General features: G+C 37.1%; 4 protein-coding genes across 4 annotated transcripts; 1 reads left to right on the top strand and 3 right to left on the bottom strand.

Annotated features, from left to right (window-relative positions):
- Nucleotides 1-1003: 1003 nt before the first annotated feature.
- Nucleotides 1004-5193, bottom strand: nsdhl (NAD(P) dependent 3-beta-hydroxysteroid dehydrogenase NSDHL). Its single transcript, XM_030145310.1, has 7 exons — nucleotides 5007-5193; nucleotides 4747-4908; nucleotides 3189-3335; nucleotides 2962-3090; nucleotides 2601-2743; nucleotides 2298-2400; nucleotides 1004-2134 (listed from the first exon to the last, which is right to left on the bottom strand). The coding sequence occupies exons 1-7, from the start codon at nucleotides 5025-5027 to the stop codon at nucleotides 1802-1804; spliced, it is 1038 nt and encodes a 345-aa protein (XP_030001170.1). The 5' UTR covers nucleotides 5028-5193; the 3' UTR covers nucleotides 1004-1801.
- A 2219-nt stretch (nucleotides 5194-7412) lies between these two features.
- Nucleotides 7413-10339, top strand: cetn2 (centrin, EF-hand protein, 2). Its single transcript, XM_030145314.1, has 5 exons — nucleotides 7413-7715; nucleotides 7943-8107; nucleotides 8192-8320; nucleotides 9080-9217; nucleotides 9460-10339. The coding sequence occupies exons 1-5, from the start codon at nucleotides 7713-7715 to the stop codon at nucleotides 9547-9549; spliced, it is 525 nt and encodes a 174-aa protein (XP_030001174.1). The 5' UTR covers nucleotides 7413-7712; the 3' UTR covers nucleotides 9550-10339.
- A 3261-nt stretch (nucleotides 10340-13600) lies between these two features.
- Nucleotides 13601-14925, bottom strand: LOC115426840 (olfactory receptor 10G4-like). Its single transcript, XM_030145069.1, has 3 exons — nucleotides 14716-14925; nucleotides 14507-14608; nucleotides 13601-14200 (listed from the first exon to the last, which is right to left on the bottom strand). Exons 1-3 carry the CDS (start codon nucleotides 14923-14925, stop codon nucleotides 13601-13603), a joined length of 912 nt encoding a protein of 303 aa, XP_030000929.1.
- Nucleotides 14926-16911: 1986 nt separating this feature from the next.
- On the bottom strand, nucleotides 16912-22916 carry gcna (germ cell nuclear acidic peptidase). The gene is made up of 12 exons (XM_030145309.1): nucleotides 22468-22916; nucleotides 22183-22360; nucleotides 22030-22102; nucleotides 21865-21908; nucleotides 21707-21773; nucleotides 21547-21617; nucleotides 21040-21447; nucleotides 20778-20943; nucleotides 19490-19634; nucleotides 19234-19369; nucleotides 18868-19072; nucleotides 16912-17516 (listed from the first exon to the last, which is right to left on the bottom strand). Exons 1-12 carry the CDS (start codon nucleotides 22552-22554, stop codon nucleotides 17285-17287), a joined length of 1812 nt encoding a protein of 603 aa, XP_030001169.1. The 5' UTR covers nucleotides 22555-22916; the 3' UTR covers nucleotides 16912-17284.
- Between the last annotated feature and the right edge of the window lie 67 nt (nucleotides 22917-22983).

The raw sequence follows: 22983 nt of genomic DNA, 5'->3' as shown, positions 1-22983 counted from the left end.
ACAGATCATTAGTCCTTAACGACAGAGAGTAACCAAACTGCTGCTTTGCTTGATAGTTTTTTAGTCACTGGGGAAAAATTCCAAGATTACTTTTCATGCAGTTCATGAGGACATGAGACTTCTGCATCTACATCTTGATTGTTTTTCAGAAAGTGAAAAATCTATCCCGATTTTAGCAAATCACAGGCATTTTCAGACAGGTGGGGGGTTGACTACATGACTGACTGCTGTAGTTCTACCAGATGCGACCTGGACATGACTCTACTGTTTTACTCTGTCTCAGCTTGAAACAGGGTATGATTCAATGTCCGGTCACTTATATTTAGTCATTTGATTTGGACTGAGAGGATATGACTGCAGGAGGAAGGTGAGCAGTATCAAAATCTAGAGTATTTTCCTCTGATTTTGGCTCCAACAGATACAAATACTTTTGTAAACCAAAGTATTAACCCATAAAGACCCAAACATCCACCATCTACCAAAACCATTTACTGATCTAAACTGTTTAATACCTGTTGATCCAATAATCCTATCAATCCATGTAAATAACTGGCGTAAAATAGTTATTCATCTTTTCATGGCCATCAGATATGACCCATTTGGATGTTCAGAGGCTCCATAGTTACTATGGAAACATTGTCATCTTCTATAATATTGATTCACCAGTAAAACCCATGGAGTTGGATCAATGACAGTGGATGGACACACTGGGTTTATGTTCAGTTATTGATAGATTTGCTGTAAATGTCACTTTTTCTTCAGTTTTCTCTATTTTTGATATAATAATCCTCAACTCTACTCTGAACTTTTATGAAAATCTACATGCATAGGAAATTAAATGTTGGAAAATACCAGATTTTCACTGACAAAATGCCAAATAAAGGGGATAATAATAAAATAAATGGGGATAAACCACTTAAGGACCGTTAAATAGAGAAAAATTCATTTGGGAACTGACACAAATATCACACTGGGTCCTTATGGGTTAAAAGGAGCAATTTTATTTTAGATTTTGGAAGATCTATTAGTAGGATCAGAACTATGATTTAATTAATGCATAATTCTCTGTAAGTATAAACTGCTTGAATGAGCTCTCTTTACTAGATAAGTGGGTTACATTACTGTCATTCTACAGTAGCCTAGAATGTACAAACCATGGAGTGGCTTTAGAAAAGGCATGTTTTTACATTTTACAATTATGCTTGCAATTGTAGGTGTAAAGGAGCTCTATTCAATTAGTCGCGACCTGCAACATTTGGCTAGATGCCAGTAAATCTTACACTTGGGTCCTTTCAAACTATGTTACCGAAGATCAAAACTAGACATTCTCTACATACATTTGGTTTTGTCATATTTTTGTTAGTCATAATCATGTCTGTTCAAAATGTATGAGAAGAATCATTTATGGTGGAATGTGTTAGACATCAGTGTCTAAATATATGAATACCATGGTGAAATACATACAAACAGGACACCCTGGGTGTAAGACTTTCCAGTTTTCATAGTCAAAGATCAGACTATTATAGATGACAAATTTTACTTTTATGCTTTACATTTTTGACAAAGTGCTTTAAATTCTTTACAAGATCAAACTGCTGCATGTTTATCAAACTCAGGACAATTTGCTGCCATCTCCTGGTGAGACAGGCACATAAGCATTTCAAGGCCATAGAAAGGCTGCAGGCAGTGATATGTTGAATTGTAGATCACATGATCAGCTCGTTACCATTATATGTGCGACTTGACTCGCACCTGTGGCTTGGATTTAAGAGAAGTTTTGTTTTCAATGTTGATATCAACATCAAGCCTCTTTTCTGAGATGAGGGTAACTCTGCACTGTGCGAGTTATGCCTTCTTTCAAAGTCACCACTGGTTTGTAGCCCATGTCCTCTTTGGCGCGGTCACAGCTGTAGTAGTGATGGGTTCCAGCCAGAGCTACTCTCATTGGTGTAAAGGTTGGTTTGAAGGATACTAACGGGCGCAGGATCATGGCCAACAGCCAGAGGAGAAGTGCCAGTCCATACACAAGAATATAAGGGAGGTGGTAGCGGGGTGCAGGGTAACCTAAACCCACCAACACCTCAGACATGAAGTCCCAAAAGCGAACCGGCTCATCATTGGTGATGTGGTACGCCTGAAAGAAAAGCAGAGGATGCAAAGCTTAAGATTCAGTCCTAATAATAATAACACTATTATCCGCCTCAAGAGTCATCATTGAAAAGTATTCACAAAAAAGTCATATCTTGAGGGAGGTGTTTAACTAGCCACAGAATTTTCATTATTTTCTTCTCACTCACTTTTCCACATATGGGCGAGTCTGGCCTCAGGCGTTCAGCAGCCAGGATGTGTCCATGAACTACATTCTCCACAAAGGTGAAATCCACTAAATTGGTTCCATCACTAAAGAATCACACCGACAAAATGGTCACATAAATGAGACTCAAAAAAAGTTACTATGCACCAGTGGCATACAACACTTTTTTCTAAGTGTTTAACAATAATGATTGCTGGAGTAACAAAAAGCCTTCATTATATTACTGAAATGAAAGATGGAGGACTAGCATCAGTGTAATACCTAGAAGTCTATTCCTATGTCTTACCCAATGATAAACTTCATCTTCCCTCGGCGAGCTGTGTCTACCAGTATAGGAACCAGCTGCGGGTCCCGAGGGCCAAAGATACCATGAGGCCGGATGGCAACAGTGAGGAAACCCTTCTCTTTGTCACATGCTTTCAGGACCAACTAAAAATGGTTAAAAAAAAGGTGAAGTTGCATCTGTGTGTACAGTCCTCTGCGTACAGTGGTGTGACTATTGAGGTCTTGTGGCTATTACGTAACCTGTTATTTATGAGTACTATGTTGTGCATTTGCTAAATTGTTGTTGTGATAATAAAAATAAGTGTTATCCTTTGGAAACTTTGAAGAAAGTAGTTAACACAAACTGAAAAATACCAATCTACCTTCTCCTGCTGTATCTTGGTCTCTGTGTAGTAGTCAATCGGTTTCATGGCATACGGTAGAGTCTCGCTCCCATTCTTAATGTCTTTTCCTTCAAACACCACACTTGCACTGCTTGTCAGGACCAGTCTCTGGAAAAAAAAAATGACATCGCTTATCCTTAAATTGTAAAAACACCACAAGCAACCCCTCCATCTCATTCGCCTGCCTCCTTTCGCCTTCACTTCACCTGCACTCCAGATTCAATGCAGGCCTCAATAACGGTGCGTGTGCCCTGAATGTTGACCTTCTCAAACAGCCCTCGGTCATCACTGGCGGGTGCAGGGGAGGCACAGTGGAAGACCAAGGACACATCCTTCAAAGCTGACAGCAGAGCCTGGTGCAGAATGAGACAGATAACACACAAGTGGATAATTCAACAAAAACAACTGCACATTCATTCCTCCAGGCTATCTGACCTGTCTTATAGTTTTAGAAAATTCAAGTAAATCCCAGCTCCTGATAAATACAGCCTTTATCAGGTCAAAACATCAGCTCAAGTCCATTTGGATTTAAAAGTCCACATTTGTGGCATTGGCTAAGTCTGACTCCACCTGAAGTCGTACAATGTAATAAATTTGAGGTAATTGTGCCTGACTTGAGTATTTTGATTGTATTTTTAAAAAGAAACTGAAAATATAGCTGAAAGCAAACCACACCTGTGATCACTGACTGGCTTCTTTATGTTATTATTTTTATTGAAATTTTACTGGGTTTTGTTAATGAATTTGTCTGTCACATGTTGATGTGTTGGATTTTAGATGCTGTGTTATGCATCATCTCTCTTGTGTCATGTACTATTTGGGCATATTTTAATGTGTCATCTCCTGCCCAGGGACCACAGAGGCAAATTAGCAAACAAATGAGGCCAAAACTAGCCCGCAAAAGGCAGCCCATGGGATGAATTTGTGAAATGCAGAAATTACACTGCGATCTTAACAATCAATGGCCTCAAATTTATTTTAGTTCAGCCGCTATATACAACCCAATGTGATCTCAAGTGGGCCAGAGCAGTAATTTACTATCTTATAACCTAAAAATAATGACAACTTTAAAATGTTCTCTTTGTTTTAGTGTAAAAAAAAAAATTATATGAAAATATTAACATTTACAAACTATCCTTTCACAAAAATATAAATACCCGGAACATATATGAACTATCTAAAGTGTCTTAGGAGAAGTACATGCAAATTTTAATAATATTATGCAGGTTACTGAAAGTTTTGTGCTTTTGCAGATCCACTGTGATCTGTAAATTGTAATGCACATGTGTGAATGAAAACCAAAAGCATAAAATTGTTACAATTACACATATTGTTCTTAATAAATTTTAGGCTGATCATGTTATTCACATTTTTCAAAGGGTAATTCCTAGATGTAAACATTTTCATAATTTAATTTAGCTTTTTACACTCTAAAACAGTTCCATTATTTATAGATTGTTATGTAATTATTTTACTGGTGTGACCCACTTGAGATTATACTGGGCTGTGTGTGGCCCATGAACTAAAATTAGTTTAACACCCTTGATGTAAGTGTTTCTCATTGGACAGTGATGCATAAACATATGATGATCTAACAGAATATGATGCATTGCTGCTTAAACTACCTTTAATTCTACTTTTTTTTTTTTTTAGAGAAGTTCAATCTAAAGCATCTCATACAGCAGTAGTACTAATCATTTCGTTGCACAATGACTACTTTTCAAACTTCAGGTGCATTTTGCTGTTAGGTGTGAGTACTGGTACCTGCTTGTCACAGAGGTCTCCCAGGTGGAAGCTGACACCAGGCAGCTCATAGCCCTGACGGATGTCAAACACAGACACAGCATAGCCTCGATCCAGCAGCTTCTCCACCAGGTGTCTGCCCAGGAAGCCAGACCCCCCGATGACTGCACACCGCTTACTGCTCTGCGACACAGAGAAAACAGACAACACCACAGTTAGAGAAAAGCGACAGAAGCATCAGGAATAGTTTCAGAGTCAAACATGGTACCTGTATAACTCACCGGTCGAACACGTGTGGCCATAATGAGAATAAAGCGACCAACAGGTGAACAACTTAGCAAAAAAATGTCTGCCAGAAGTCTTCTACTTGTGTGTATTTCAAAAAAACAAGGGGAAAAAAATGTGCTTATATTCACCGAGTAGCCACAACAGACACTTTTGACCTGAGCAGTAAAACTAACTGGGACTCAAGCCCTGAACTGACTGAATGAGCCGAGTGATAAATGCTCTGTGATTGGCCACGTCTGAACCCGGAACAAAGGTGACGTTCATAAACAGCCAATCGTGTATGATGTACGTCAAAGAACGCCACACTGTTAACCAATAGTGGATCAGAAACTGACAGTGCCCGCCTCCTCCCACAGTAACCACGCCCCTTGACAACATAGATAGATAGATAGATAGATAGATAGATAGATAGATAGATAGATAGATAGATAGATAGATAGATAGATAGATAGATAGATAGATAGATAGATTTAGCTTTGTTTACCTTTTTTGGATTATTTATTTGAATCCAGGTCAAAGACCCACCTGTTCTCAGCTGCATTTGAATCGAGTTCTTATTCATCAGTTCAGATCTGCACTGTTACTTTTAAGCTTAAAATTTTTATCTGTTTATTTATCTGTTTTTGTTTTTATTTCATACTTATATTTTTTATTGCTTCCTTTCTGTAATGCTTTTAATGTTTTTTGTAAAGCACTTTGAATTGTCTTGTTCATGAAATGTGCTATATAAATAAACTTGCCTTGCCTTGCCTTTGTTGTTTTGGTTGGAATTGGCATGTGTCTTTATTTCTAATAAGAAATATGCAGGAAATATGTGCACAGTATTGAAAACACAGTATTCATATTTTTTTTCTGAAATGCATTTTATTTTTTATATTGTTCACATATTTCTTGTATATTACAGTTGTATATATTTTAGAAGAAGAATCTGTCTGTCATATATTGTACATGTGGACATGCAACACACACAGAAAGTGTAGAACCTATGTGTGATCATCAAAAGGATAAAAGACCATAAAAGCCTTTGGCACATTCTGAAGATTTGTAATATAACACAAGATTATGTAAGAAACATCCAGTCGACCTAAGAGAGTTAAAGATTTCCTGAATCCAAATGGAGGTCACAGTAAATACTGAATTTGCCTGCAGAGACTGTTTAGTTCTGATTTTGTGTGTGTGTGTTTCACTACTCTGCACATATTTCCTGCATATTTATTTTTAGACCCTGTAAATCCTGTTTGCCACCCTGTAAAAACAACACCCATATTCTTTATAATTCATCATTACTATTTGTCCAACTTCCTTATTGATTTAAACCTACATTCTATTTATATTATTATTATTATTATTATTATTATTATTATTATTATTATTATTATTATTATTATTATCATCATCATTATTTTAGATATCATGGTTAATAATTTTAAGTCAGTGATGTTCTAAATAATCTAATTTACTGATATTAACCCTTTCATGCATCGGTCACTACAGTGGACAGTTCTTCTCCAGCTGTTCTCTTGTATATTAATGGGTTTTGTTGTTTTAGTTTCGTATCAGCCAACACAGTGGACACTTCTGCATCATCCCATACACTGACATTCATACCATTGCTTTAACTATGCTGTTCTTGATAAACCTGACCTGCAGTGACATGTTTGAATGTAAATACATTTTTATTTGTCAGACAAAAAGGTTTTTTTTTTTTTCATATTATCTCCATGAAGTGAGTAATTACTAGCATTAGAATATGTAAAAATGTGAGAAGACAACAGATTAGCAGCATTAAAAATGTTTTTATTTCATTGTTTTCATATCACTTTCTGATATTGGGTTTTAAACACGTTTCTTTACTTCAAAAATTAAATGCATGCATATTTTTGTAACTCCACAGAAAAAAAAAAAAAAATCAATCACATTGTTTTTTTTTCGTGGCTAAGGAGGAATAAAAACACTCAAAAAATAAATCTTGACTCAGATTCTCACAATTCATGCATGAAAGGGTTAATTACTGTATTAAACGTGTAAATTCCTTATCTGGCAAATCAGAACACATGGGTAGATCTGACACTAGAGGGTGTACTGTCATATTTTTCAGAAGTCAATGCAACGTTACAACAGTAAAAACATTGATGTGTTTGTTTGTTTTTTTATTTATGAAACAAGCACATCCAGTACAAATGTACACTTAGACATAGATCGACGAAAAAATCCCTCTCCTCTGCACAACTCTGGTATTTCAGATCGTGTCCCACGTCCCGTGGTTTCCAACAGCCAATCATCTTCTCGCCCGACTGGTGCGTTTGTTTTCGACTCTGCTGTGTACCTGACCCATCCGGATTCATCAACTTTGAAGGCACGAGACGCGATCTTTTGTTTCTCGGTGAATAAATCAAATGCACATGACTCCATGACAGCATCTGCTGGGTTTGTACACCTGCATGTTTGTGCTCTAAAAACGGTTATTTTTTCCAATATTTTAAAAGCTGTTCAATCGAAATAAGTGCAAGACTTTAAAAAGGGATATATTTGTTTTATAATTAGGTAACATATTTGTTAACACGTGCGACTGATGTAAAGAAGACACCGTTTTATGAGCTCCTCCTCTCTAAATGATAGAGATTTCATAGCCCTGAGGAAAACATTGATAGACTAAAAGATCCGCAGGTCGCTTTTGTTTTTCTAATCTACAGCAACTAATGGTAAGTGAAAATGTAATATCATTCCATAAATGAGTTTGAATGTCATGCATCCTTATCCCTCATTTTCATTCTATCTATCTATCTATCTATCTATCTATCTATCTATCTATCTATCTATCTATCTATCTATCTATCTATCTATCTATCTATCTATCTATCTATCTATCTATTTTTTCAGCTGAATCGTTCTTTTCCTTTTTTGCTTCTTTCTCATCTGTCCTCAAAAGGCGACCAGTGCCAAAAGACCTTCCTTGCAGGGTCCAATACCACCTCCACGCAAGAAGACTACTCCCAAGCCAGAGTTGACTGAGGAGCAAAAGCAGGAGATCAGGGAGGCCTTTGAGCTGTTTGACACCGATGGGTCTGGTTTCATTGATGTCAAGGAGCTCAAGGTAATAAGGCGTTGACAAACTAATCTCAGTCCAGACTCATGTTTCATGTGTGTTTGACCGTCCGTGTGTGTTATGTTGTGTCAGGTTGCAATGAGAGCTCTAGGATTTGAACCAAAAAAAGAGGAGATCAAGAAGATGATTGGTGAAGTGGATAAGGACGGCACAGGGAAGATCTCCTTCACTGACTTTCTCTCTGTTATGACACAGAAAATGGTAGCTATCGTCATCATTTTTACTTGAATATTCAGTTTCATTACATGTAATTAAAAATGTGACGTTACAGCACTGTAGCAGATGGATTAAAATTCATATTTAACCCATAAAGACCCAAACATCCATCACAAACCAAAAGCATCTACTGATCTAAACTGTTTAATAACTGTTGATCCACTAATCCTATCAATACATGTAAATAATTGGTGTAAAATACAGTTTGTCATCTTTCCATGGTCATCAGATATGTCCCATTTGGATGTTCAGAGGCCCCGTAGTTACCGTGGAAACACCATCCTCTTCTACGAAGTTGATTCACCAGTAAAACCCATCAATGACAGTGGATGGAAACACTTGATTTATGTTCAATTAATGATATATTTGACTGAAAAAGTCACTGTTTCTGCAGTTTTCTCTGTTTTTGATATAATAACCATCAATTTTAATCTGAGCTTTAATGAACATCTACCATCAGTAAATTAAATACAGGAAAATGCCTGATTTATACTGATAGAATACAAAATACAGAGGATACTGTTATAAATAAATGGTGATAAATCACTTAAGAAAGGTTAGATAGAGAGAAAATTTAATTTGGGAACTGACATAAACGTAGCGCTGGGTCTTTATGGGCTAACTTAATTCCTAATTTTTATATCCAGAATCAAACACAGTTTATCTATTAACGACACTTAAACTTCGCACTAACTGAACAAGTGAGTTAATGGTGAAACCACTCTCAATTTTGTCCAAATTTAGGCTGAAAAGGACTCTAAAGAGGAGATCCTGAAAGCTTTCCGACTGTTTGATGATGACGAGACAGGAAAGATCTCCTTCAAGAATCTGAAAAGAGTAGCCAAAGAGCTGGGAGAGAACCTCACAGATGAAGAACTGCAGGTAATCCACATTAAAATAAATAAATCACATTAAGATGTAATGACACAACATCCAGATACATTAATAATTCCTGCCCAATAATAGCATCTAATACCTTCTTGGCTGTTTGTGAGCAGGTCACAGCTGTGCTTTTGGATAATGTCTACAATATATTTGCATATGAATCCTATCAAATAAGCTTCTTGAGTTGCATACATCCCCACATTAGTTTTTATTTCCTCTTATGTCATCTGTTTCTAAAGGAAATGATTGATGAAGCCGACAGGGATGGAGATGGGGAAGTGAACCAGCAGGAGTTCCTGCGCATTATGAAGAAAACCTGCCTGTACTGACGAAGTGCTTACCATTAGGTTGTACATCGCTGTGTTGACCAGGGGAAGGCTTTGTGTGTTATGCTGCCGACACATCTAGTTCTGTATTTTAAGAAATCATTTTATTATTATTGTGTTGTGCCATACATTTTCACAAAACCTATGTCTATCAAAAGGGTTAACTTTGCATAGTACAAAGACAGGGAGTCTGGTCCAATGCCAAATAATCCTCCATTCATTCACTTTACATTTGCCAAAAACAATATGAGAACGCTGTCTCAGTAACACTCAATACAAGATTTTCTTGTTCAGAATGCTGCATACTTTTGTCAAGAACGCGTTCATATGTATTATTATTGAAAAAAGATTATTTGTTGTCAAGAAATTCTCAGTGCCTGCCTCAGTATGATTACAGAGTACTTTTCAATGCATTGTTTATTGTCACAGTATCTGCTTCTAATTTAATGTGTCTGCACATTGTTTGGTTTGGTGTTCCATGTTTTGGCTGTCCTATACTGGTTTACCACAGAGGTTTGTGGAGCAGCCTCAGTGCTGTATCTGGATCTGTGCCTGTGCCTCTCAAAGGGGTGATCATCACAGTCAGGGAAAACTAACCAGTGTCTCTGACCTGCAACACCTTTCCACTACCTTCAAAATATGATTGTTGATGTACTTTTCTTGTAGCATTCATTCCTCTGCTCTATATTCCATCCCTTGTATTCTTGAATGTTTTGTACAAGATATAGTGACATACTGAGTAGATATATGAAATATTAGTGTTTAAGGTGCAAATAAATCTGTTGAAGCAGTTTGTCCTGTTTTTCTTTGCAAACAGTGTCTGTGTTTACACAGCTTCATTGTTTAAATACTAGTTATTTTTTAACCTCACATCATAAAAGCTTAATTTTATTCTGCTGCCACTAATAAAACACATGTTTGCCTTCAAAACACTAGTGGGTTGCATAAAGATGGTGTTCCATGACCACAGTGTATTGGCTCAGCTATTCACACTTACTAATACAGTTAAGTACATTCAAAATGTGGTGCAATAAATAAATTTATGTAATACAGGGAAACAGAAGTTTTAAAACATTTCTTAACATATATAGCATCCAATAACATAATAACGACCCATAACGTAATAAATTTGCCATTTTTAAAATGTAATAGGCCAATAACGTAATAACTGGCCAATAACGTAATAAAAGTCCTGAACCAATAACGTAATAACTTATTACGTTATCGGTTGGTTATTACGTTATAGGCCTGTAAAAAAAAAATTCTTTGCAAATGTAATAACTGAGCCAATAACGTAATAATATATTAATATCACTGTGTTTAAGTTTCATTTATTAGATATAACTGTGATAAAATCTCTCTCTCTCTCCATGTATTCGTCTATTTAACATGATGGTTAAAATAATCTCTAGTCCAGTCTGCTGCTCCTTAGCCTTTCAAACTATCTTCAAACTAGAAGCACTCGGAGAGCGCAGACCTCCGCCAAGGCTGATCAGTGCCCCCCCCCCCCCCCCCCCCCCCCCCCCCCCCCCCGTGGGCCCCCCCACCCCTGATCACCACCAAAATTTAATCATTTCTTCCTTATCCCATTTCCAACAAACCCTGAAAATTTCATCCAAATCTGTCCATAACTTTTTGAGTTATGTTGTACACTAACGGACAGACAAACAAACAAACAAACAAACAAACAAACAAACAGACAAACAAACCCTGGCAAAAACATAACCTCCTTGGCGGAGGTAACAAAATGGAAGCACACATTTACAAACATAGACAATGGTATGATATGAAATTTGTATGACATGTAACTCACTCTTGAAGATAGTAATCTTTTTTCTGCTAAAGATTTTTTTATTTCCCATAATTGACCACTAGAGGGCAGTGCTGTGACATTGACTTTCTTCAGTAGTCCAAACTTCCTTTCTCCCTTTCTAGGACACATGTTGGAAGGTAATCAGTGATCAATTTTCTTTGGTGAACAGTTCATTTTGTTGAAATTCTTGCATATACCACGTATAATCCTATATATTTAGTGCAAGAGGATATAACATTATAGAGAGTGTTTTCAAAGTTAACTAACTATACTTAGCTAACTGTTGGCTAGTTATTAGCATTATTAACTATTACAGTTTGATAATATCAGAGGTATAAACATTTTTTAAGAAAAGTGTGTATGTATGTGTGTGTGTGTGTGTGTGTGTGTGTGTGTGTGCGCACGGGCACACATCTGTATCTGTGTGTGTTTTAGCTGATGACTTCTGGTAAATTTTGTGAAACAGAATGGATAAATTGAATTTATCAAATATGGGACAAACCCTTAAAAGTGGTCTTCTATAGACTATAAATAAAGACACTGTGTTAAATGTGTCGATCCTAGTGGTTATTCTAATTCAGACATACTGGTTTTTCATGAATCTCAATCTCATTCCAGGTTTCTTAAGGAACCCATCATGTCCATTTGCGTTACATGAGGAACCTGCCCATTTAAACACATGTAAATCACGAGTGATTTTGCAACAGTAGTCATTTTTATGAAACACTCTGCCTTGCATATTTACTTTTATTCTCAAAATACATGTAAGAAAATAAAAACATATTTAAAAATAGTAGCGCGTAATTTTCATATCCTTTTTACCGGGTGACATGGGTTTTTGTATACGTGCGTCAAATAAAACTGTATTTTATCTGAAAAATAATTTATTTTATCTCAGTAAATATTTAATTTTAAAATAGACCCCAAGTGCTTCCAAACTTGCTTCATAACATTAGTCTACATCTGGTTTGAATCGTTCGTCCCTCTGTCCTGCTTTTAGGAGCAGTTTCATAGAAGCACCCATATTCAACTTACTGCATCATGATGATTGATGACTAGGTGGGTGTTGCCATGGTACCATTACTAGTAACTTCCTTTTGCTTACTGATTTTCACTAAAAACTGAACATTTTAGAGAAAAAATACTCAATAACCTGTTTTTTTGTGTGTATGTGTTTTTAGATGGCAAAATGTTGAAGAAGTGTTGACAATGATTATGCTATGATTAGAATGTTTTGATTATAAGCTCGTATGTGTACAGTAAGAAATGCCGAGTGCACCTCTGTCTGAACAAGGACAGGAACTGTTTTCAGGCCTCCCACCATGCAAAATAAAAAGTTTGCGAACCACAAAATTAGTAAAGATAACTGAAATGTTATGTCTTCCAGACTTCCACCGTGCCAGTTCCACTGGTGGATTTCTCATTGCTGCATGACAGTAGCACTGGAAAATGTTCTTGTATATGTTTGGAATTACCAATTTGTCAGATATGTTTGTGTTATATTATGTTTTTGTTTGTTCAAAAATAATATTTGAGCACTGAGACGCAATGTATCAAATATGATACAAATTTAAACTCATACATGGAAATTAGTATTTGGTTGTTCAGAAGGACCAATAAAGGCTCCAGTTTTAAAGAATTGGAATTTTCTCTCAATGATTTTTAATGGTTCAGGCTTTACAGGGTTAAGAGTGAAAAAAAAGATTGCTATCTTCAAGAGTGAGTTACATGTCATAAATGTCATACATATTTCATATCATACCATTGTCTATGTTTGTAAATGTGTGCTTCCACTTTGTTTGGAGATAGTTTGAAAGGCTAAGGAGCAGCAGACAGGACTAGAGATCATTTTAACCATCATGTTAAATCGACAAATACATGGAGGGAGAGAGAGAGAGAGAGGGAGATTTTTTTTTTTTTAATCACAGCTGTATCTAATAAATGAAACTTAAATACAATGATATTAATAGATTATTACGTTATTGGCTCAGTTATTACATTTGCAAAGAATTTTTTTTTTTTTACCAGGCTAATAACGTAATAACCTAACAATAACCTAATAAGTTATTACATTATTGGCCAAAAGTTATTATATTATCGGTTGAGGACTTTTATTACATTATTGGCCAGTTATTACATTATTGGCCTGTTGCATTTTAGAAATGGCAAATTTATTACGTTATCAGTCGTTATTATGTTATCAGCCGTTATTACGTTATTGGCTTCTACAACATACACTATTTAATTTTGGATATTAACTCTGCTCCTGTGGGTAGCCTGACTTATTCTTTGCTGAAGTTCCCTTGAGCGATAGCCATAGACCAGTGGGATGATTGCCACCCCCAGGCTGTAGGTGATAGTGGTCACTATATCCAACACATCACTGTGCAGGTAACCAGGGATCAGGTAGCTGCTTGTGATCACAGGAACTGAAAAGAGAATGGTCTGGGCTGCCTGGAGGGTCATGGTGATGTAGGACCTCCTGGTGCAGAGCAGACCTTTATGCATGTCCCGGCAGAGCAGGCAGAAGCATCCTACCATTGTCAGATAGCAGAGGAACACCACCACAGCTGTCCCCACGGTGCAGTACAGCAGCAGAGCAGAGGTCGCCATTTCACAGGGTGTGAGGATGAGAGGTCGGCAGCGGGGAAGGGAAAAATTGGATGGGATGGTGATCAGGGTGATACACACAGTAACACTGGTAAGAACAAATGATAAGGTCCATATGGTTGCAACAGTTACTCTCCTCCTTCGAGGACACATCAAGAATTCATAGCGCAGGGGCCACTTTACAGCTATAAAGCGGTCCACAGCCATAGCAGTACTCAGGAAAAGGTCCACCTGTGCACACAAAGATGTAGTCCTCAGCTTAGGCTGTTAACCTCATCTAAACTTTTATTTGTCCTTTTAGCAGAAAAGAGTATTATTAGAAAATAGGGCATTCATGTATGTAATATTTATGTCCATCATCACACCATCCAAAGTTTTCTACCCTTACTTTCATGTTCAGATATTATGCAAATCCACACTGGTAAACAGAAATGTACAACGAATTCAACAATATTAACTGACTGTATCAGCCCTGACTACATTATTTAATGCATACCATATGTGACACGTACAGACAACTGTAAAAGGATTACAAACCATAGAACAAGCCTGGATGGCAGCACAGAAGATCAAACACTCGGTCACAGGTATACTTTCAATATAGCTGAAAAGAATGGCGTTGATAGTCCACAAGAGTTGCTGAAACGGTAATGATGATCAGAGTACATTATGTCAGTTTTAACAAATTTCATGCCTTCATAAAAATGTGACTCAAAAAGCATGTTTATGACAAAATGCAGCCTTACATGTAGGTTGTCGCACAAAAGAAGGTGTGTGAGGAGCAGAAAGCGAGTGTGTCTCAGGAGGGATGGGGGGTATGTGATGACCAGGAGCAGAGGAACACTCAGCACAGTGTTCAGGGTGTAGCTCACACACATACTGACCATCTTAACCAGGTGGAAGATGGTGGAGTTCATCTGTGTCTCAAACAAGGTTGCATTACAGGGGGTGTCCATAACAAAAAGCAGTATTGTACCCTACAGACAGATACACACATATATATAAGAGACAAAACAAGTCTTTGTACATTAAAAAAAATAAAGAAAAACATACACTTACCCTTTAAAAATGTCCTTTCCCTTTGATTATTTCCTGCACCACAGAGCACAACAAACCCACTGTCAGATCTGTTTGACTATGATGGTTGCTTTAAACTCATTGTTCCTGTGATGTGCTAGTGTTTAGAGGCTGTCCATTTACTCAACTTCCCCATTCATTTCAACACCTAGTGTTTCTTATCGGGATTGCATTTGCTTATTTATACAACTGTTGGGACCTTAATACATCTATACAGAATTCTATCCTACCTGTCAATATTTGCCAGAGGAAAAGTAATTGAGAAAGGTAATACCCTCTTTAGACAACACACACACACACACATACACATACACACACACACACACACACACACACACACATTACTGTTTATCTGTGAAATATTCGAAATAATGCATCACCTATTTTGCTTTATCTACTGATGATCAGCAGGTTAAACAGTGGAAGATGAGGGCAGGAAATCTTAGGAATATATATTATAAAAGGGAAGTGTGTGTGTCTCGGGCATCACACAAAATCCGGAAAGAACTGACAACTGCAATTTTGGCATTTTTGTGTATTATTGGTCAAGGAAACAGACTAGCAAAAATGGCAAGTGGATAGGACCAATATTTTGGGAGATATTAGTAATTTTACAATAGCCCTACAATCACGTTGCTATGGCCAGAAGGTTTTGGCGGTGACTGCTGGACAAATGCGGTACAGCATACACAAATACACAACAGCATAAAAACTACCACATCTAGAACCCATGGATCCCCACGCACCAACACGCTAGTTTAAAATTAAGCTACAGTTCTTTTAAAAACTGTCTAAAATATGTAGTATTTATTTGGATAGAAACCTTGCCTAACATCAATGAACAAAATTTGCTTAACATTTCATAACAGTACTGGGCAAATACTGTTTCCCTCACATTCCTGTAAAACTATCTTTGTCAGACTTAAAGGTGAGGTAGGAGATCCTGGAAAAATGATTCAAGCAAGCTACATTTTAACAATACACAATTCAAAAGTCCAAACCCTTTTCTTCAGACTTCCCCCCCAAGCCACACCTCCAGAGTACTGGTATGCACAATGTTTGTTGGCAGAACAGCCCCAATTCATACCTAGCTGGCAAACGTTACATTCTCCAGTGATTTATGTTGGTGGAAAAACAGTTTGCTGGCATCCTAACATAACTAATATGGCCAAGCTCTGGCTCTGTCTCCTGTACAAGTGCTCCAAGCCTCTGAGAACACGTGATTCGTGCATGAAGAGGGGTACACGCAGAGGGGGGAGTGACAAGTGGCAGTTGAGTTTGATAGACATGTCATCATTCAGTCATTTTGATGGGCCGGTTAAAATGATTGGCATTTTTTCAGTCCTGTCCGTTCCACAGGTGACTAACATTTTTTATTTTTGCGTAAGAGTATTTAATTAATTGGTTGCAATCGGGGTGTGAAGGGGATTTTAAGCAATATAGTAAAAAAAAAAAAAATGCTCCAAGAAAACATCTCCTACCCCATCTTTAAGATCAGGACCAAAAGTGTGTCACAGAGATACTTTATTGAGGCCACAAACTGTCAAAGAGTAAAATATATAAAAGAGTGCTCTCTGAATGTTGACCTCATAGCTGCAATGAAATGAAAATGGGATAATAAAAATGTGAAATTAAAAAATAAAATAGGTCCATTTCAAAAATGTAAAAGATGCAACAGGAAAAAAAAGGAAAAATTATCTAAAAGATGAGATGGTGAACAACAAAAGCTAATATAAATTGCTTAATCTTGTTTCAAGTGGGTCCTCAGGAGACAACACTTTTCATTTGGGTCTTGAGAGGAAATAGTTCTGGAAAAATAGACAGGTGACAATTTTTTTCCATTTATTTTACTTTATTCATAGATGAAATGAACAGAACATTGTCCTTGTGATAAAAAAAAAAAAAAAACAGTACCTAGTTACGATGCATATGCAAGTAACGTAGGAACAATTTATGAACAAAACACCATGAGGTCAAATGAATTTCACAGTTTGACAAACACAAACGAACAAAACAGTACACACACAATCCCTCCTGAACTTGTTCCAGCTCAGACTTGCAGATATCCACTCTAAATTCACATACTGACAACTAAAGGAATTACAAATAATATAATAATAATAAAAAAAATAATAATAATCATCATTCCGTGTCACAGCTGCACACTGAAAGTAAGGCCCTTTTTGGGGTCACATGTGGTTCCTGGTCGTGTCCCCTATACATGAAATCAGCAGCAAGTTAACTTTGACCGAGTTTAGTTTTGGAGGCAAAGTCTGCACTTAATTTACGCATCACTTCAGCATGGCTTTGTCCTGCCAGCTCCTGTCGCGTGGTCCCATAGTTCTCTTTGATAAAGTTGGCAAAAGGTGCAGCAGCGCGTGGCTTGGACGGCGTCAATAAAACAAGTTGTCCTGTGCAGAGGCCACATGCAAACCTCTGTGTGTCCAGTGACTTGGAATGACGCCCAATCCTGTGGAAAATCAGAGTGAATCAATAGAAATACAGCCTAGTCCCACAAATATGGCATTTTCTTATTGAACTGGTCTGTTTTTGTTGGTATTAGACCAGGGGTAGGCAACCTGTGGCTCCGGGTCCACATATGGCTCTTGGGCCCTTTTCCAGTGGCTCAATGTGGCTTTGTCAAAAATCATACGGAAATGCTTTTTTTTTTTTTTAAACATATTTTGCCATTATTGTCACAACCAAAAATGTTGTCAAATGTAGACTACACTCCAAATGAATTAAAAAAAAAATAGTAGCAGTAGTGAAAGTAGACAGCTTTTTAATCTGATGACACTGAAGGCATTCACCTTCACATACCAGGTGATTTTTGCTGCTAAATAAAAGTGGTAAATTTCACAGTTTTCTTTAGTTCTGTATTTTCTTTGTAGTTCTGTAAATGCACCGAAACTGTGATTTATTCTTCACATTTTCAAAACACACTATGCTGGCCGACAAGGGCCAAACACATTGCAATGGCCCAATGCATCTCAGTTAGAGAAAACAGCTGCAAGTACAGTAACGATGCAAATTCACAAACTCAAACAAGTCTAAACGAGGTACAAAAACAGGAACATGGTGCAAATAAAAAAAAAAAAAGTGCTCCAAGAAACAAAAGCAAATGCATAATCATCAAATGCTCTGCAAATAAAGAAAAGATGCAAACCAAAAAAAACATTTGCAAATGAAAAACGCTGCATAACCAGTCACTACAACAGAAGTGCTCCAAACCTGCAGTCAGCCAGTGTTTATAGACTACAGACTAGTGTAAAATATAATCTAATAAAAGTTACATTACAGCGCTACGCTGTAACTTCAATTAATTCCCACTGTAGTTTGAAACACTGTCAGTCACCTGTTCTCCTTCTCTTTCTCCAGCCTATGTCTCTCTGCATTAAGCTGTTCTGCTGACAGCGCCCCCTACAGGTTAGGAGCACTTCCATTGTAGTGACTGGTTGTGCAGCGTTTTTTGCTTGCAGATGTTTTCTTGGTTTGAATCGTTTTGAGCTTTGTATTGTTTCTCTATTTGCAGAGCATTTGATGATTATGCATGTTTTTGTGTTTTGCAGCGCATTTTTTTCATTTGCACCATGTTCTTCTTTTTGTACCTCGTTTAGACTTGTGTTTGAATCTGTGAATGGTAATGTGTTTGGCCCTTGTCAGCCACCGTAACAAACTAATTCTAAAGAGCTTCTTAAACAGTCATCACTTTGAGGAAAAATATATGGGTATCTTTTGAATCCAGACTATTTAGTTTTCTACTTCTGTCCTAAAATGGCTCTTTAGATTACAAAGGTTGCCGACCCATGCATTAGACTTACGTATTCTGGCAGCGGGTGCACTGGTACTGAAATTTATACTTTATGTCGTAGCTGTGACAGCGAGTCACCATGGGTAACTCAGGATGCACTAGTGTGGACTTGCGAGCGTACAGCTTCCAGAAGTTCCCGTGCCCATCCCTCACGCCATTAATCAGCCAGGTTGCAGCATGACACATCTCATGAATCAGTGTGTCCCTGAGGCGGTCTAAAAAGAGTGGGACAATGACATACAGTCAATAAAATATCAAACCTCAAGGCAATTTTACTGTGCGTAAGAGGAGACATCAACATAAATACATAAGGGACCTTGAGGGATGACAGAGGTTCTAATTTACGGCGGCTCTATTTGGTTAACTAAAACTTCACCTGCAGAGTCGCAGACTTTCTCCGACAGTTCAATGCGGGCATAGCGGCTCCCTCCCCCTCGTTCCTGCCCTGTGATACAGTAGCCAGCTGTTTTCCGCATCTTTTTATTCCAGGTTACAGACATATCGATGGGAAGCTACAAACGTAAACAACATCATACTGCATGTTAACCAAGTAACACCAAAACATTTTACATTTTAAAGCAGATGACAGCACAAAACAAATAAATATTAAATAAGAAAAAGGGGATGTTTACCTTACTGTCAAACACACTAGTATTGTAGAGCCGATAGAGTTTACTCGTGAGTTCTTCCCTTGTTTTCTTGAAATTATGCACATATGTGGAGTGAGGATTTGAAAGTGACTCCAAGAAGCAGCCTGGGGTTTTACATAATGCTATCCTAAAATGAAGATTAAAACCAGTTAAACACATGGTATCTCCTTTATGCTACTAGGTGTCTCTCAATCAAAACAGCAGCATATGTTAGCTCTGCACTGTAGATTTACCACTTTTATTATTACCATAAAAACAAACAAAACAACATATACAATGCATGACTGAGCTTAGTCACTTAAGAGCAGTAACCCATAAAGACCCAGTGCTACTTTTGTGGCAGTTCCCAAATGAATTTTTCTCTATTTTTGCCTTTCTCAGCTGATTTATCACCATTTATTTATATATTATCCTCTGTATTTTACATTTTTTGGTGTAAATCATGTATTTTCCCATATTTAATTCACAGATCATGCAGATGTTCATGAAAAGTCAGAATAAATTCAAAGTTAATTACATCAAAACAGAGAAAATGAAAAAGTTACTTCTTAAGCAAAGATATTGCTAACTGAACGTAAAAACAAGTATGTCCATCCACTGTCATTGATCTAACTCCATGGGTTTTACTGGCGAATCAATTTTATAGAAGACGATGGTGTTTCCACGGTAACTACGGAGCCTCTGAACGTCCAAATGGGTCATATCTGATGACCAAGAAAAGATGAAAAACTACAATTCACACCAATTATTTACATGTAGCTATTGATATGATTAGTGGATCAACAGGTATTAAATAGTTTAGATCAGTAGATGGTTTGTGTCACCAGTGGCTGTTTGGGTCTTTATGGGTTAAAGAGCTTACAATTTTATCATGTCACATTTGCGCGATATTCATACATGTCAAGTCTTATAATTCTAATGAAATAGCTACAAGTAACTATGAAAGCTGATTTTATCTTTATATGAGATATGACACCTTTGACAGATGACCAAATAGAATCTATAATTACAGAAAATAAATCAGTTTTGACCATCATTGGAAACATCTGATACTCATAAGAACACAAGCAAATGCATAAAATAGGTCTATAGATTTTAATCCAAAAATGCTACACACTGTGGGATTAAACTACAACTGTCTGTATGTACTACAAACATGAAAAATAGAAATCAAGGAAAAGTTAAAAAAATAAATAAAAATAATTAATTTAAAAAAAAATGTTCATAAGTTCATACTGTGCACAGAAATTGGTCACCATTTCATGTGTACCTGCTGCTGGGGCCATGTCTGGGTTCTGTCTGACTGACCATGGGTCTGTGGACGGTAGATTTCCCTGGGGTCTTTGTATTCTTTGGTGTCTGAACTAATAATTTTGATCCTGTTGTTGGTGGTGCTTTAACAGGATGGACCGACACAGGAGGCTCTTTACTGTTTTCTACATTTAAGACAGAAAGAGTGGAAAAAAACAGCCTTAAGAAGAAAGAGGAAATTATTTGAAGTTGACATGAAGTAACAATCACAAGAGAGTTACCTTTGATGGTGACTGGTGAGGATGTACTGAAAGGGAACTTGTTTTTCTTTTTTAGTCTTTCCAAAAGGGATGTGAGCTCCTCTTCAGAACTGGCTGTGTCTTCTAATTTAGATGGTGCTGAAAGAGTGCGCTTAGGATTGTTAGAATAAATAGCTGGAGTTTTGCTGGCACAGACAGAAGGAGAGGGGAGAAGTGGCAGTGGTGGTGAATCTTCCTCTTGGCTGCACAGTGATGATTTTTTTTTGTTGACCTTGGATGGTGGCTGAGGCCTTGAGTGACGAGTCCTCCATGTGCTCTTCACCACAATATGACCATCATCACTACTATCACTAACAAAGACTGGGGAGTCACACTTAGACAGTGGTCTTAAGGGATGCCGAGGTGTTGGATTGTGATTCTTCTTGGGGACTACAGAACAGAAAGTTGAAATATATCATCACCGTTATGCAAATTAAATCTATGCAACTTCATACTTACATATTAATATCAGTGTTGAAGTAGACTTACCCCTAGAAGAGGATTTAATCTCAATAAAGTCATCATCTGATGAGTCGTCATCCACTATGAACTTTTTGAGGCTTCAGAACAAATAACCACGATACAGATATTTGATTAAACATTTCGTGACAATGACAATTGATACGGTGTTCAGTCATCCAAAACTCACCTGTCTTCACTCCCACTCTTTTCTACTTTCTTAGGCTTCACATTAGGAGTTTTTACCCGCTGAAGAACTTAAAAATAGAACATATAAAGCACATCATTAAAATGTTAAGATTTTTCATAACAGATATGAAGTTGACCTAGCAAATAATGCTAACTCACAAGTCTCAAAACCTCCATCACTGTCTGAGCTCACCACAGTCACACTGGAATTGAAGAAAATATTAGGAGTAAAACTAAAAATATGAAGCAAAGCAATAATAAAATCACATTAAAGAAACAAACGCTTTGTTAAAACATGGATTATTGCATTATTGATTTTCATACCTGACTTTCTTTGCAGAACTTAATGGTTTCTTTGAGGAAATTTTAGATTTGGGTGTAGCCTTTTCCACAAGAACTGGGGAACAAGAGGATCAACATGCGCATTTGAACTGCTGTAATTCTCAAGATAATGTAATTTCTAGTGCATTAACTTACATTCATTAAAATCACCATCACTGGAGTCGATCACAGTCTTGGATCTGTATTCTTTGTCATTTAACTGTAGGTTCTCCTTCTCTGGATCTGAATCATCTTCACTTTCAGAAAGAAAAGACTTTGCACATCCATCATCACTGATGCCAGGACGACGACTCTTACCAATTTCTTTTATAAGCTAGAAAGAAACAACAGAAAAATGGTCCAATGGAGTGTGATTAACGGGTTTATGACGTTACTGGAATAGGAAAAATAATGGTTTAGCTAAAGATGCATGCAACGCACCTTATCTTTTGCAACATCCAGCCCCGTATCCATCCACCCCATCTTTTTAGCAACTGTTTCAAATAGTTTGCGAGTATCATTATTCATAGTGTCTTCAATTGTGCTAAAAGGACGAACAACGGCGCCAGTTAAAGTCCAACGTCAACATCCAACCTCTCAAAAAACCAGGCACTCCTGCAAATTATAACCATGGGTCATGACGATTTTACTATTTCAGTCTGATGTTAAGTGTTTATAGTGAACGCAGAAATACATTAACAATTTACAAACACATGCCACATAAGTTAGCTTACTGGTCATTTAAAAGCTACGGCTAGCAACTTGCTAACATTTAGCGTTAGCTTGCATCTGGACTAGGTCAAGCGCGAACTTCCTCAAAAAGATTTAAAGTCTCCGTTACAATCCGTCAAAAAATGTGAAATGTGTAGATGAAAGAAATTGTATTTTATTTATATATATTAAAAAACTGACCATCGACAACACACCGTGTAAAGCTGAGATCAGTTGAGTAAATTC

This window comes from Sphaeramia orbicularis, chromosome 10 (assembly GCF_902148855.1).
Source record: "Sphaeramia orbicularis chromosome 10, fSphaOr1.1, whole genome shotgun sequence".
NCBI classification, from domain to species: Eukaryota; Metazoa; Chordata; class Actinopteri; order Kurtiformes; family Apogonidae; genus Sphaeramia; species Sphaeramia orbicularis.
Note: the sequence above shows the minus strand (reverse complement) of the source record. Positions and strands in the feature narration are given on the sequence as shown.

Excerpts from the sequence above, each read along its gene's own strand:
- nsdhl (XM_030145310.1), bottom strand. The coding sequence starts at position 5,027 with ATGGCCACACGTGTTCGACCG. Across the intron at positions 3,336-4,746 it reads GAGACCTCTGTGACAAGCAG|GCTCTGCTGTCAGCTTTGAA; the intron begins GTACCAGTACTC and ends ATTCTGCACCAG. Across the intron at positions 2,135-2,297 it reads ACTCGCCCATATGTGGAAAA|GCGTACCACATCACCAATGA; the intron begins GTGAGTGAGAAG and ends CTTTTCTTTCAG.
- gcna (XM_030145309.1), bottom strand. The coding sequence starts at position 22,554 with ATGAATAATGATACTCGCAAACTATTTGAAACAGTTGCTAAAAAGATG. Across the intron at positions 21,774-21,864 it reads TGATGGAGGTTTTGAGACTT|TTCTTCAGCGGGTAAAAACT; the intron begins GTGAGTTAGCAT and ends TCTATTTTTAAG. Across the intron at positions 20,944-21,039 it reads CTCACCAGTCACCATCAAAG|AAAACAGTAAAGAGCCTCCT; the intron begins GTAACTCTCTTG and ends TCTTAAATGTAG.
- cetn2 (XM_030145314.1), top strand. Across the intron at positions 8,321-9,079 it reads CTGTTATGACACAGAAAATG|GCTGAAAAGGACTCTAAAGA; the intron begins GTAGCTATCGTC and ends GTCCAAATTTAG. Across the intron at positions 9,218-9,459 it reads TCACAGATGAAGAACTGCAG|GAAATGATTGATGAAGCCGA; the intron begins GTAATCCACATT and ends CTGTTTCTAAAG.
- LOC115426840 (XM_030145069.1), bottom strand. The coding sequence starts at position 14,925 with ATGGACACCCCCTGTAATGCAACCTTGTTTGAGACACAGATGAACTCC. Across the intron at positions 14,609-14,715 it reads TTTTGTGCGACAACCTACAT|CAACTCTTGTGGACTATCAA; the intron begins GTAAGGCTGCAT and ends TTACCGTTTCAG. Across the intron at positions 14,201-14,506 it reads CCATCCAGGCTTGTTCTATG|GTGGACCTTTTCCTGAGTAC; the intron begins GTTTGTAATCCT and ends TTGTGTGCACAG.